At 39.0% G+C, this 16,182-nt stretch overlaps 1 protein-coding gene across 9 annotated transcripts in view; it reads left to right on the top strand.

The window, feature by feature from the left end:
- ELAVL4 (ELAV like RNA binding protein 4) overlaps positions 1 to 16,182 on the top strand; it is a 160,805-nt gene that overhangs the window by 69,924 nt on the left and 74,699 nt on the right. The window contains exon 1 of one of the 9 annotated variants that reach the window (XM_027537310.1): positions 669 to 947. The exons of 6 other annotated variants lie outside the window; for them this stretch is intronic. In XM_027537310.1, coding sequence (XP_027393111.1) covers positions 939 to 947 — 9 coding nt within the window. In that variant the 5' untranslated portion in view covers positions 669 to 938. Of the gene's footprint in view, positions 1 to 668; positions 948 to 1,409; positions 1,718 to 16,182 lie in introns of those variants that run through there. 2 more of the 9 variants (XM_027537313.1, XM_027537308.1) reach the window with 2 other exon arrangements.

Raw genomic sequence — 16,182 nt, 5'->3', positions numbered from 1 at the left:
TTTTTTTTTTTCTGTTTATGAGGAAATAGTTTTCTGAAGGAAACTTGTATGAACCTAGTTCACAGAGCAAGCCCAATTCTTTTAAGACGCTGGCCATATTAGCTGCAGAAGGAGCATTACTTACTAAAAATCAGCAATATTGGGAAATAATAAAGTTAAAATGTAGATATATTTGCACATTAAAGTGCTTTTGTTGTATCTTTAAGCCCAGAGGCAGATCATTAAATATGCATTTCGCTAGAAAGCAACTGTCGAAAAAGATAAGGTGGTTGAAAACATTCTAGGAGGGAAAAGCCCTCCTCTGAGGGGTGGGGTGGTACAGCCCTCAGGACGAGGGCAAGGGAGAACACTCCCACTGTTAAGGTTTGTAAGCCGCCAGTGACCTGCAGTTGTTACGGTACTTTTGAACTGGGAGGAGGGAAAAGGTAAAAATACAAGTATGGCTGTTGTTGCTTCAGCCTGGCCTTAATTACCAGACACAAGAAGCAGTTCAGAAATCTGGTCTCTGTTGTTGTAGAGGTCACCAAATCATTAACATCGTCAATCTGGCAGTAGCTAATTTAAATAGCACCTGATGTTGCAACGCCTCCCTTCGTTTCCCCAGCCAATCAGATCCTGGCTTCGGCTGACAGATGGTCCCATAAATGGATGTAAAAAGGGGAAGCTTCGAGCCAATTTCAGCAAGGCTCTGTTCAGTTGTTCTTATCTACATCCTAGAATCGGGGGTTTCAGCTCACTGCTCCTTTTCTTTCTTTTTTTTTTTTTTCTCTCCCCCAACTCCCCCCATCAGATAATTGATTTACTTTACAATCATCCACGCTGTGTTTGTGGATCTTTAAAAATATATAACAATAGTCATTTAAAAATATATTCTGAAACCTTTGCAAATTTTAAGAGAAGAGTCGAAGCTCTGCGAGACCCAATATTTGCCAATAAGAATGGTTATGGTAGGTATGACTAGATTTATAATCTGTTGTTTGTGTTGCTGGAGGGAAGAAAAGCATCTCCACCTTGACCAGTCTTATGCTTGCACAAGAGTTTAGTTCTCTGCTGCTGTTTGGTTCCTACATTTACTATCTCTTTTGTGTAGAGAGTGCGGGTAGGTCCTTTTATTGAGAAGCAGTGGGGAAATAGATTTTCATTTTTAACAGGTCATTGTCAATTTTCCCTTCAACATAAAGGTGGGGGTGGAGAAGGGGAGGTGGGCTGAAATAATTGCTGGTTTGCTGAAAGAGGTTATATTACATGAGATAATAATGGCAAAAGAAGGATTTTCTTTTCTTAAGGGAAAGGGAGGTTTGTCTATGTGCCTGGGTTTTGTGGGGCTGGAGGTGGGTGCAGCCGGCTTAGGAATCTCTCCATTTCTGAGCTGGAAATTTAAACCTTGCGAGGCAGCTCCTGAATCCTGAATGTTGAGATGGGCAGTTGTGTTTCGGGGGACTGCGCAGTCAAAACGGCAAAGAGAGTGATTTATTTGGGCTTCAGTAAATGCTGCATCTTGTATTTCAAAGAGTTTCCTGTCATGACCTCATAAAAAAGAGGAGGCGGCTTGTATGTGTAGCGGTGCCTGGCGTGTTGAGTTGTTGCTTCCTTCTCTGGGCAGCAGCTCTGTTAGAAGGAATGTCAGCTTTTACATAACGTTCCTTTCCGCTTTTGACACACTGTGTGAGGGTCCATCTTCTTCTGATCACAGATGGAGTGGAATGGCTTGAAGATGGTAAGTGAAAAGAGGAAGGCAGCTTGGAGATTCCAGCCGTGTGTGTGTCTGTATGTGTGTGCATAAGGATGGTGGACTGTGCATTGTAAATCACTGTGCAGATCGTTTGTGTATGTGTGTGTTTGTTAGTATTTCTCTTTTCTGAAAACCAGAATCCATCTCCAAGTGTGATGGCACTGCATGCACACAAGGAACACACACTGTCTCTTCCATCAAACTCACATTTTAGCCAAGGAAGGCTGGTGTCTTTTTTGACAATCACAGTGTCACCATCACTGTTGGCTGGCGTGTCCACTGCCTCTGTGAGCTTTCAATGGAATTGCACGACTGTTAAAGTTAAAGGCACATTTCTTTTTCCGTCTCCTGCTCGGAGTGATGGGGAAGGCTGGGAATGAGGGGTGGAGGAGATGAGGTGCAGTACCAGCAGATGCAATTGTGGAACAGGACTTTTGGATGTGGAAGGGGAAGTGGAAAACCTTTCTGCCAAAGTAGTAGATCTATTTTTAGTATCATCTTTTTCTGAAAAAAAAAAAAAAAAAAGCAGGGAAACTCCTTGAGTCCCGCTCCTGTCGCCTGATGTTGACCCTGAAGATATGGCACAAAATGGCACAATCAGATGCCACGGGTGCCCACTTTGACTTTGAATTTCACTAGCAATAGCTTTCACGGGATTTCAAAGCTGGTATGGGGGAAGGCTGTAAATTCATATCAATCTCACTTATTTTTTGCTAGAAAAGCCTGGGGAGGACTTTTCACTCTGCATAGATGTTATAACAAAGCTGTGGTCTTTTTCCCATTCTTAGCGGATTGCCTTTGTCTGGCTGCTTGTTTTGATGGGTGTAAAACAAATAAGATTAGACCGAGCAGCCCAACTGAAAGCGATAGCTGGGAGGAAAACCCAATGAAAGGTTGCCGGGGAAACGAACAGAGGAAAAGCCGAGTAGGGAGCAGGTGGCTATCATGAGAACACACTGCAAACAGTGTAAAAAAAGGAGGGGGGGGGACAGGACCTCGATTATCTTTGCTGTTCTTTGTGGCCGGCCCAACTTTAATTATTCTTTATAAATAGGTGTTAATTACATTTCTAACTCTGGTTTACAGTGATTTTTAGAAATCTATTTTTAAGCATCTGTTCTGTCTCCCCTGGCTTTTTTTTTTTTTTTTTTTTTTTTGGTTTAAAGAGAGAGAGAAGGAGTGGGGGAAGGGAGGGTAGGGAATCTTGCTTTTTTTTCCCTCTCTGCCTCTCTGTCTTTCCCCCTTTTCCCTGCTGTGAAATTGTATGTGCGAAAAATCGCAAGGAATCCTGTGAGGCCATTTGAAAAAAATGTAAATTATATTGAATGAAGTTGACAGAAGCATAATAGTGAACTCCCACGGCTGATACGTTCTGCAAATGATTTCTTCGAAATTTCCAGCAAAATATCCATAGGAGAAATATAGGTAGAATAGATTTACCCTAAGCAATGATTTTGTGCTAGGCAATATTGGTGTTTTTACTACATCAGATATTGATACTACAGTTCCAGGGAGTTCACTGTATCTCTTATTTCATATCCCGAGTAGAAATTACTTTTTTAAAATAATACATGAAAAGCTATATTCTAGTCTACTACTTCACCTTCATCTCTATGCCTCCAGCCGCAGGATCCATCAGGCTGTATCCTTGCAACTACTGCCTTCCATTTGGCATTTGGTCCTAGTCCTGGTCTTGGCATAAACTGAGTGAAAAGCTGATTTTTTTCCAGCGTCTCTGAACGTCTGGGACCCATGCGTGCACTGGGTGATAGGCATCTCTCGCTTTTTCTCTCTCAAAGTGTGCTTTACTAGTGGTCTCTTTCTCATGATGGTGGGTACCAAAAGGACTGAAAGATATATTACTTAGGTTAATAGAAGGTATCATAAAAACAACTGAAAGTATGATCTATTATGGTTTCTTCCAGAGAGATAAATTAGGTACATGATAATTTTAAGCCCAAGAAAGAGAGATTAAAAGGCACTGAAATGTGTTAAAAGGTTGGGAAATATAACTGGCTGTATTGAAAGTACTCTTAATTTTACTCTCTCCAATGCAAATCTCCGCACCACCACCCTCCACCCCGATTCTTTCGTCCTTGCAGATGCTTATGTTTTATCTTCTTATTGGGGGATTTTTAAAATTTTTTTGACTGTCAAGGTAATAATAAATAAACTTATATTTTTTTTTGTCATACACTTAAACCTTCCTCTCATATCATGAATGTGTAACTATATGTCGCTATTAAAAATAGAATAGTTTTCTGATTATCTCGAATGTATTTTTTCTGAGAATTTTTTGGTATGTTTTAGTTAGGGGGAAAATAATTTCTGTAGGAAATGTCACCTTGGCTTGGGTTGTAAAAAAGACACGTGGTTCTACTGCTGACCTTCTTTGCGTCTTTGTCTTAAAAATATTAATACATACTACCTGCATGTGGAGGTGTGTCTTTATGGAAACACAAGGCTGAGTGTGCATTTATTAAGAAATGAAAATCTGATTGGGAATATTTCTGCAAAAAACACCTGACTACATCACAGTTTTAGTAATCAGAATGTTCATGTATCTTATTGTAAAATAATGCTTAAATAATTTAGTATTTAAATTTTTGAATGTAGATGGGTAAACAGCTGGAAAATCTCTTTGAAAATCATTGATTTATAGGACAATGTTAATATCTCATTAAAAAACTAGCAAGCAACTTAACCATTCATTTGTGACCTCAGTTCCATTCATTCCTAACTGCCATTCCTTCAAGTCATCCTCCTGACCAGATATAGATGAGTTTGCTTCTGTTTGATAGTTTTCCAAAGCCCTAAAACTTTTTTATCTTCCTGTAGCCTTTCCTTGGTCCTTTGAATAGTCAAGGATTTTATTATGATAGGAAGACCATATCGTTGTGAGGTAATAACAATAGAATATTTTTTAAAGAAAGAGAAAGAAAATGGGCTACACAGTTTAGTATTAAAACTCCGTCTTGAAATAGAGTTTGAGACAGGTTAGACTTCAAATATTTTAAACTTAGCATTTCTATTGGGGATAATCTATTTAAATTTTTAAATCTGGAAATAATTGCATGAATAGTGCTCTGTGTGTGTGTGTGTTTAATACCTCTAAAAGAATTTATAAGTGAATCAAGGTGTTTTACTCAAGTAAGGGTTACCATGAACAATAAAAGGGTTTCTTCAGGGCAGGTCTTTTTCTTTGGTTTGATTTCTTCCCTTTGCTCTTATTTCCTTGTTGTGGGTGGGTTCTCTTCCTATATGTAGACCAAAAACTATTCCTTCCATGAGGAGATATGTTGATATGCTGCTCCAGTTAGCCCTTGGTATCTTAATGCCTTATTTTAATTAAGAAAAAGCTAAAACAAATTATCAGTGTGTACTGCGAGTAAGAAATGGCGGTCTTGATAGAGGTCACTGTACATAGACAGAAGTACTTTGGCCTTGACAAATTTCTCCATCAGTTTCAATGATCTGTGGCCACTAGGCACTTAATTTATATGCCTGGACACTTAATATGTACATTTGTTGGCGAGCTGGCCAACGGATTCTAGACACGTGAGTATGCGCTGGCAAATGCTGCAATGCAGTATTTTTTCCCAATGTCATTGAGAATTTTGGGGGATTGAAGAGACATAAACGGTCCTAAGCTTTTATCTTACTGTTTTCCAGTCGACGGGCCATATTGCATAGAATGGGCCAATTCCCCTTTTGAAAGTGAAGTCAACATTTTATTGCCCACTATCCATCTCCCATCCATTTGATAGATTCTGTGTGTGTGAGCAAGAAGGATTGTGTGTGTGTGTGTATGTGTGTGTATATCAATGTAAGCATTTGTGTTTCTGGAATCCTGCACCTGTCTTAGGCTTTCCTTATTTGGTATTACCAACTGTGTATACATACTTGCAAATATATGTGCATCTAAAAATGGAAAGAAAACCAAACTGGGCCGTCTTCCCATAAAAAGTGGCTTCTCTTCCTCACAAACTCCAAGAGTTTTCTTATTAGAAAAATACAAAAATTCATCCAAAAGACCTATCTAAACCCCTTGGACCATTAGTAACCAAACACCTTTCTTTAGTTGTGGTTTGAGAAACCATATATGTGCAGATTCATAACAATATTTGTACACTAGATGCTGCCCTTTCAACCAAGCGTTTGGGTTCAAGTTAAAATATACGTGTATATGAAAGCAGAATTGTGTTTTCTTTGGGAGCATTTGCACCTAATCTTTAACCATTGGTAAAAACGAGGAGGAGGTCAGGTGGCTTCTTGTGCTTCATTTTGTGAAGTGTGTGTGTGTGTTTTAGGAACTTCCTTATATTTTTTAAATCTCAGTGTATTTTAGGGGTAGAGAGCTTTTATAGGTAAGCAGCTTTCTAAGGGTAAAAGGAAAGGTGATCTGTGGGTAGCTGGAAGTTATCACAAGCAGTAATTGTCATAAATTAGCCTTCTAGAGGTGGAAGGAAAAACGAAAGCTGGAAGACAAGAGTAGAGAGGGGTACCAACATGGATCTGAACCTTGCCGACATAAGAGATAATGAGTGATAAATCTGAACTGGTGCAGTGCAGGATGCCGGATAATTTCTCAGAACCTTGACTTTGCAGGTTCATTACTTCTTTGCTTGCTTGTTCACACCTTTAATTATATCCAGTTTGGGATGCTAGCTGGGGGCACCGAAGATGAGCCATTTTGTTTGTTGTTTACTTCATTAAGCATTCAGGCAGTGTGCTCACAATAGCTTTGGAGCATCAGCAATAGGAATCAAGCACTTTGGAAATGGAATTGTTACAAAAGAACAAAAAATGAGAAAGCAATCAGTCAGCTAGCTTGCTTTAGATGTTCACATCCACTCTGCCTAATGGTAATATTTATGCTATTCCTTGTACATTCATTAAGAAATCACTTATGCAGTGTCAGTGCTCTGAATAGGCGATGGCTCTCTCTCTCTCCCTCTCTCTCCCCTCCCCATCTCTCTATCTCTATCTCTCCCCATGCCCTCTCCCTACTCCTGAGATTTTTACCTTTTGATGGACCATTTTAGCACTGGCCATTTTTGCTTTGGGGAAGAGCATTATTCAGATCTTCATTGTATCAAACACCAGAAATATTTTCCCCTCTAATGTGGATCCCCGCCCCCTGCAAGGATCAAGAAAGATTGAATGCTGAAAAAAGAATTCTTAAATAAATTTTGGTCGAAAAAGCAGTGAAAATGTTGAAGAAATAGGGTCAGAGTAATTGTTGTAGTTGCATTTTTGTCTTTTGTTGTTTTAGGAAAGCCTTATTTTTAACCGCAAAAGTAAAATGCAAAACTAGCAGATTTGATTTTTTTTTAATGGACAAAAATTACAAGTCATAGGTTTCTCCTGAAAATAACTTTCTCTGGACTCTAGGTTTGAAAGTTACTTTTAAAATTGAATTTCATTTCTTAATTACTCATTTTAAAGCTATAAAATATACTAATTCATGAGGATTTTTTTCTGTAAGAGGTTTAGTTCCCTTTTTAAGATATGAGGAAGCAGAGAAACAATTCCAATCAAAATGGTGAATTCTAAAAAACACACCACAGTGTAGAGGTTGCTTCTGTTTTGCACTTTGTGGCTTTGAATCCACTCCTGCTCATTCCGAGTTAGTTACCTTCTATTGTCTGCTCTCTTGGAACAACTCACCCTTGATGTTATTTTGCCAACTGTATTCATAGTCGAGGCTGGCTGCCATTTGTTGTTGGATGAAGAAATATTTGTTGAAGACTTACTATGTGCATTTTTTTTGAAATGTGAAACTGAAAGTCACCATTTCTTCTGACACTGATCAAAATATATTTTACAGACTAAATCTCTGTGACTTCGGGATAAATGGGAGTGAGGGATATTCAGGTTGGATGTCATTCAATGAGGTTTATGTCAAATTTTGGGAAAAGATCTGCTGAAACATTCAAGTACATAAATGTTTTTCCTTTTGTATTTTAAGAGTCTGTGCATGACTCTAGAAGATAAAAATAAAAACTCTTCTGGACATTTTTGTCTATAAGCTTCCATGTATCCAGATGTTCACTCTCAGGAAAAGGTAAAGTTTGGACAGCTGGAAGGAACTTGTCTATCTGCTATAACTCGACTAGATAATGTATTAATTTTGCAAAAATAAGAAGGCCTTGCTTCTGACACGGATGATTCTCTGAATACGTTTTCTCATGTTACTCTCCAGGGACGATTTGAGAAGATGGTTACCTCCTTGGCATACCACTATGCAAAATTTTTTTTAAGTTATATAGAAGTATAGCTGATGTCACCCCTGTGTAGACTTTACGTTTGCTAGTAAAAGAGTTACTTTGTCATGTACACCTAGATACTATGTGCAGTGTGTGTATATGTGTGTGTTTGTGTTCGTGTGTGTGTGGTAGGGATAGACAGCCATGACCCTCAGTGTGTCCTGTGAAGTATCAGTAATGGCTTTTCAAGTAGCCTGTGTTTTCCTCAGCTGCCAGTCTAAACCCTTTAGAGTTTTGCTTTCTAATTTGTACATGAAAAATAACAGGCTGAGTTGAACTTTTTTTCTAGTGCCCCCTTTGAAGATGCAGCAGTAGTAAATACAGCTTTAATGATAAACTTTAGCTCTAAGTGCTATTTAAAAGTCTGTAGTGGAAAGCCTGAGAACTTGCAATCTTTACTAATGAAACTTTCATTAGGAAAGGACTCACTTAAAATGGAGTAAATGACTAAGTCCTGTAATTTGTGATTTTGACCAAATTTGACTCATCGTTTCTTATGTTACTTTTTGTAATGCAGCCAGCCACACATCTAAAATTCTGGATATTGTACATGTCTTCAATATTCATTATCTCTGTTAATGCACTGGGTACAGACAGTACAATTCCCATAAGTCCAGATTCTTACTGTAACACTAAAACAAAAGTGATATTTATAAATAATATTGGGAAAGTTGTCCTCATAGTAACCGTTCCCCGAAGGAAGCTTTACATAAATGTGCATTTATTATTCACGATATTAAAAGGGAATCCTTAGCTTTTACTTTTTTAATTTGGGCTAAAATATGTAAATTGGTTTTATTTTGAAGTTGCTCTGTTTTAGGTGGCTTTGGGGGAGGATAACTTTCTAGCTTGATTATATTTTAATCGTCTCTGTGGTAGAAAAGGTTCCAGGCCTGAAATCAACCTGGTTATTGAGATTAGAAACCAGAGGGCCAGTGTGCAGATGAGGCTACAAACTTATTACATTGACTTGGGCACATGTAGGAAAATTAGATTTGTTTCTAACTAGATACCACCCTTCCCATGTCTTTGTTAGCAGGGCCAGCTCAGATGCCGTGGAACCATGAGTCTGCCTCAGACTGCGAGGACCTTCACAGGGCATCTGTACTGGCAAGCCTCTGCAAAGAGTGCTCTGTCTTAGGAAACCAGGATGTGCAAAGAACTTCAGAGTCAGATGGACTTGGTTAGAATCCTGGCTTCTCCAATTAGTAATAGGGTGATCTTGGATGAGATACCTAAACTTTCTGGGCCTCAGTTTCCTCATTTTTAAGATGGGAATGATAATGGCTAACTCAAGGGAGGTTCAGTGAGGATCAGATGAGAAAGTATTAGAAGGCAGTCATCATACACAGGATGTAAAGATGCGTAGAGGACATTCATGCCCTTTCAGTCTGTAGTCATTCTATCCATGCCAGATGTCCTGGAAAGGAGTAATATTGCATGCTATGCGCACAGTCTCCTTCCTCTCCATGGAACTCATGAGGATGGAGGTTTTGTTTGACACACATTGCTTTTTAAACATAGACAGGCCCTCAGTTCTTCCCTGGAGTTGTGTGGTTTTATTAAGTTTTCTGTATTGTCCTAGGCTTTTGCCTAGGTATGGCCATGATCACCTTTGGAATTAGAATTAACTTGGGGTTTGTCATTAGAAAAAAGGTGAATATAAAATTAATTCTAGTTGAAGCAGTTTTTTTCCATTTCATGAAAGAGTGTGTTTAGGAACTTCAGAATTCAGCCATAAAGAAAACAAAAGGAAGTTGATGGTTGGATAGCATCACTGACTCGATGGACATGGGTTTGGGTGGACTCCGGGAGTTGGTGATGGACAGGGAGGCCTGGCGTGCTGCGGTTCCTGGGGTTGCAAAGAGTCGGACACAACTGAGCGACTTAACTGAACTGAACTGAAGGTTAACTGATATGGTCTCGTCTTTGATGTCTGTGATAGATAGATAGAGTGAGTTATTTGACTTTGGCCCAGAAACCGACTTACTTTAGACCTATTTTTTCCCTTTATCACATCAGCTTTTCTTCCCTCTATCCCTCTTGTTTCCCCAACAGACTCAGTTTTGAAGTTCTATTTCTCAAGGAGTTGGGAAGAGGTTGAGGCAGAAAGCAGTTTAATGAGATTTTTCTAACTTGCCATCAGTTTTTCTCCTGCTTGGTGAGGCAGGATGATGGATGACTTTGGCAGTATAAACAGCTCTAGAAGTGATCAGATTGACTGAGAGGTGTGGGAGGTGGGAGTGGAATGCTGGCCCTCAATTAATAGCCTCCCATTTGAAGGAAGAAAAGAGAAAGGGGGGAAATCACCCCAAAGGTCTTGACATAGGTGTTGATCACACACATGTGGGAAGGGGTAGTGGGTGTCAGGACTGGTGTTAGGCCAAGCCTAATTTTATACCTTTTCCCAAGGCTCTGAAGCAAGAAATAAATAGGCATATAAAATAAATTCACGAATTGTTTTCAATTGGGACCTGTTGCTGTCACCAGTGAGGGTGAAGAAATAACACATGTAGTCCCTTCAGGGGATTCAAGAATTAAAATGGAAACATATCTTTAGAATACTGTTTTAATATCATGGATTTTGAATTCCACTCTATATAATCATAGCAAGGATGTGAAGGGAGTAATTTTCTTTCCTTCAATTTAACACTTAAAACTAGGGGAAGGGATTATAAATTGATCTGATCCCCCAAGTGCCATTTTGCAGGCCCTATGTTTTTATGAGAAAGATCCTTTACTGTAAAACAGACAACTGAACTTTTCTCTTTCTACATGTATACTATCTCAAGGCTTCACCAAGTTTCATCAGAGGATTTTGTAAGCAGCCTTATATGTGGAATGCAAACTCTCTGGAAGAATTTGGTCAATTTTTAGATTGTGTTTATATGGTGTAAATATATCAGTGAAAGAAAGGGGCTTAAATTTGAAGAAGGTAAACTAGAAGATGTTTCTGCATATTTGGTCCTAGAAAAATCTCATACCTAGTAATCAAAGACCAAAACGAGATGTTTAGGTAAAGGATTTGAACAGGTGAGTGAACAGGGGAGGGGCAGGTGGATATTCTTAGGATCTCCTTCCCAGATAAGTGTTTACATTATTTTAAAATGACACATATTTAAGCCTGTATATGTTTGCATTATTTAAAAATGATACATATTTAAGCCTATACTTGAACCTCAATTCCTTCTTGCTTTATACCTCTGGCTTAAGGTTATCTGCAAGAAGGAAAAAAAAAAGACTTCTAGCTTAAAAGAGCTTTTAAGGACTCTTGAACAGGTGAACTTTGGAGACATGGGCTTGTATTTGATATAATGTTAATGGTACTGTTCCTGAACTGTCAGTTGTTCAGGAATAGAGGAGGAAGTTTACATTTCTAGAACTTCAGCTGTTCCCAGTCCAGTTCTGCTGTAATGGATCTGTGACCATGGAGATCATTTCTCGTATTCACTTAACATTGTAGGATAATTTTAACCCTGTGTTGGCAGTACAATCTCTTTAATGTAATTAAAGAAGGGACCATTGGCCCCTTTTTATAGAAAAATAAAGCTCAACTGCCTGCCTTAGGTTACGTGTTTAGCAACACCAGAAGTCCTAGATCCAGAGTGTTTGAGAATACATCCAACTTGACTTCTCAGGAAGCGAGGGGAAACAATTCCTTTTCCAGATCAAGTTATTCTATATGGAATCAGCAAACACAATTGTGTGTCTGTTGCATATAAACTACACTGTCGGTGCCTCCTGGGATGTCACAGTATTTAAAACATACTCTAATATAGTAGATAAGGATTATGACAGAATGTGCAAATTGTCTCAGCAGAGGAGGTACAATGTACAGAAGAGGGAGACATTCACTGTTGCAGGAAGGAGACACGGCTTCATGGAGGAAATGCCATTTGAGTGGGGTCAGGAAAGATGGATAGACAGAAAAATTAGGAGAAAGGGGAATCACAGATGGAGGAAATAGTATAAGTAAAAACACAGAGGTGGGAACTTATTTATGGAATAAATAGTTTGGCATGAGTGCAGCATTTGTTGTTGTTCAGTTGCTAAATCGTGTCTGATTCTTTACAACCCCATGGATTGCAGCACACCAGGCTCCTCTATCCTCTGCTATCTCCGGGAGCTTGCTCAAATTCATGTCCATTGAGTCAGTGATGCTATCTCTCTCATTCTCTGCCATCCTCTTCTCCTTTTGCCTTCAATCTTTTTCAGCATTTGAGTCTTTCCCAATGAATCAGCTCTTCGTATCAGGTGACCAAAGTATTGAAGCTTCAGCTGCAGCAACAGTCCTTCCAATGAATATTCAGGGTTGATTTCTTTTAGGATTGACTAGTTTGATCTCCTTGCAGTCCAGGGGACTCTCAAGAGTCTTCTCCAGTACCACAGTTCAAAAGCATCAATTCTTCAGCGTTCTGCCTTCTTTATGGTCCAGCTCTCACATCTGTACATGACTACTAGAAAAAACCATAGCTTTGACTATACAGACCTTTGTCGGCAAAGCGATGTCTCTGCTTTAATACGCTGTCTAGGTTTGTCACAGCTTTCCTTCCAAGGAGCAAGCGTCTTTTAATTTCATGGCTGCAGTCACCGTCTGCAGTGATTTTAGAGCCCGAGAAAATAAAATCTGTCACTGAGTGCAGCATAGGATGTGTAAAGATAAAGCTAGAGAGACGGGTAAAAGCTATGGTTTAAGGTGATTTGGGTGTTTTGTCTTGGTTTTGGCTTTATTTGAATCAGTAGCTAAGAAACGTCTTAGATCAGAGGACTAGAGTTTCCTGATGGTTTTGCAGGGGGTCAAGACCTATCTTTATTGAGTCATGATTTCTCAGAAGTTGAAGTCATCATGAAGATGCTTCTAAATTAAATATTGTTTGTTGAGAGGGTGTCAACATTGAAGCACTCTTCTGGTTATGGTGTGATGTTATAATGCTGCTGCTCATCAGCGGAGTCCTACTGAGGATTGCTTTTAGGGTTACAATGGCAAAGAGCGGTAGAAGGGAAAGTACTGACTTTATTTCAGATCATACAGAAATGTGCCATTAGAGGAGTTCACTGCATTCTCTCATCTACTGGTACTGGTGCTCATTTTGTGAGATGGGTGGCCAGAGAGAGGATGGTGGTAGTTTGGGAATAAGATAATTTCCTCCAGAATATAAAAGTACCCACTTCAGACTTTCAAGTGCATGTACTGAGACATGCTTGTCTCCTCTGGTAGTCTGGAAGCCCTAGGGGGCAGAGATCATGTCAAAGGTCTCTTACTTCAATGTTGGGTACACGGTAGGCACAATAAATGTTTATGGAATTGTTATCATAATCTTTTTAAACAGCTTGATTTACAAAGTTAGAAAACTTGTGAATCTTGGGTCTGTCCTCAGTTTGTGGGTCTATTTAGTCCAAATCACCTAACCTTTCTGAGTTTCAGTTTTTTAATTTGTAAAATAGAATTTACTACAGCTTCATAGCTTGATGGGAAGATCAGTTAAACTATATCCTTAATATGCTTGAACAGACAAGATAAAAATATTAGCTAAATTACTAAGTTCTAGTTTGCCTAAAGTTGTTTTACTGAGTCTTGACCAGAATTTAAAAAAATTAAAATAGTAAATGAAATAGAAAATTTCAGTTGCTGGTACTTAGTAAGGGTATTATTTCGTGAAACTTTTGTTTTAGTTACTGATGTTCTGAGTTGCAATATGAAGTTGCTGTGTTCAATATATTTCCAGCTTGTTTTTACTTTGTTAGATTGTGGTTAGTAAAGTTTGAAAAACACTGTTCTAGATGACAATGAGCTCTGAATTATCCAAAGGGAAAAAACTAGACAACTTTTTCCAGAGCTGTGCAATGCAAGTTCTCTAGTATCTTCCAAATTATTAAAGAAAGGACAACTTCTGATTATTTTAGATTTAAAGTAGAACATTATATCCTAAATCTTTGAAAATTAATATCTACCCAATATATGTTGGTGCTCTGTATTAATTACAGTATTTGTTAACTAGCAAATCTCATTCCTTGGTTGAGCTCTTTTACCTGAACCTGCAAAGTAATAATAATAATGAAAATAGTAAGTAGTGGAGGTGAGTTAGATGTAGGACTAGAAATAATGCAATTAGCTTTCACTAGTTGAGCTCTATGACACAGACACTGCGTCTTACAGACAGCATCTCTTTTAATCCTTAAAACAGCCTTAAATGGTAAATATTACTTTTCCTGTTTTATGGATGAGCTAACTGAGATTTTGGAAGATAAAGTTGATAGTCAATAATTGTTTGGGCAAGGATTTGTTTTGAACCCAGGTCTGTCAATTTTGTCTATTTCCAGAACGAAATTTTAAAGAACTATTCAATTTCATGAAGTTGTAGTAAGATGCCTACTGTGTGTTAGCACAGTACTCCTCTACAAGGACAGGTGGGTCAGTTGGTCTTTACCCTCGAGTGCTTACTACATGTGCTTGAGATTTTTCTGTGCATGAAAGTAAGTAAAATGTGATTTAATCATAAGAGGACAGACATAAAGACTCTCATACTAAATATTTTATTTTTGCAAGTACTCAATAAAGTGCCTGGCACATAGTTGTTATTTGCTATTGTTGTTCAATTGCCAAGTCATCTCTGAGTCTTTTGTGACCCCATGGATTGTAGCCCCCCAGGCTCCTTGGTCCATGGGATTTCCCAGGCAAGAATACTGGGGTGGGTTGCCATTTCCTTCTCCAGGGAATCTTCTCGACCCAGGGATCAAACTCATGTGTCCTGCATTGGCAGGCGAATTCTTTTACCACTGAGCCACCAAGGAAGTCCCTGGCACATAGTAGGTATTCAATAAAGATGCACTAAACTGAATTGAAATTGGATTAATTCTTCCCTGATGACTGGGGAGAGAATGGGACAGTACTGGAGAAACTTTGTGCTAAAGAGTGTCTTTACATACAGTGTGGCAGGTGTATCTCTCCTAAAGCCACTGAAACTCCTGGAATGGCAGCATGGAAAAGCCCACCAAAGTTCAAGAATTCGAATTATAAACTTCAAGTTTCATTCAGGCAGAGAGAACCTTTCCCATTTTAGAATGAAATAAAAATCTGTGACAGAGACATTTGGAAAATGATAAATGGAGGGCGGGGTTCCTTAGAATTAAAAATAGCATTAATTATTATTGTTGTTATTTTTACTATACCACTTACTAACCTTATAACCTCAAGCAAGTCACATTACCTCTCTGAACCTCAGTTTCCAAATTTGTAAAATATTTATCCCTCTGAGTGTTGTAAGGATTAAATAGATCCACTTGATAAATATTTACTAAGCACTTGGTGGTCTCTGAGAATTTATTATAATAAAGGAGACATAGCCCTCTGCCCTCAAAGAACTGAGTGTTTGGTGAAAGTGCTGTGAGAGTAGGATTCAGATTCCTACCACATGAACAGGCCACCACTGAAAAAATGCAACACCCTGCAGTCTGCTTTGGGGCATGCCTGTTATGGTCATGCATGCCTCATTTGCATCGTTAGAAGTTCAGGTTTATTGAGGGTGCTATGATAGTCGAAGAATTGATGCTTTTGAACTGTGGTGTTGGAGAAGACTCTTGAGAGTCCCTTGGACTGCAAGGAAATCCAACCAGTTCATCCTAAAGGAAATCAGTCCTGAATATTCATTGGAAGGACTGATGTTGAAGCTGAAACTCCAATACTTTGGCCACCTGATGCGAAGAGTTGACCCATTTGAAGAGACCCCTGATCCTGAGAAAGATTGAAGGCGGGAGGAGAAGGGGACAACAGAGGATGAGATGGTTGGATGGCATCACCAACTCAATGGGCATGAGTTTGAATAAACTCCAGGAGTTGGTGATGGACAGGGAGGCCTGATGTGCTGCAGTCCATGGGGTCACAAAGAGTCAGACACGATTGAGCAACGGAACTAAACTGATGACAGTCATCTTCTTAGCCCCTCCTCCCTTTGGGACCCAGCCATGCCCATTGTTACAATGTTACCTTATGTAGTTGTCACTCAATGGATCCAGCCTAATTCAGCAAATATTTGTCAAGTTGGTTGGGTACTGTACTGGGGAAGAGAGGGTAACATTTGCTGAACAGAGTTGAGTTTAAAACAACTTTGGAGCACGAAGGGGGAACATTATCATGAGGTGATGATAAACTACCCTAGTGCTAAAAGTTCCTGTGATCTGTTC

Source organism: Bos indicus x Bos taurus, chromosome 3 (genome assembly GCF_003369695.1).
Source record: "Bos indicus x Bos taurus breed Angus x Brahman F1 hybrid chromosome 3, Bos_hybrid_MaternalHap_v2.0, whole genome shotgun sequence".
NCBI classification, from domain to species: Eukaryota; Metazoa; Chordata; class Mammalia; order Artiodactyla; family Bovidae; genus Bos; species Bos indicus x Bos taurus.
This window is presented reverse-complemented; position numbering and strand designations above follow the sequence as displayed.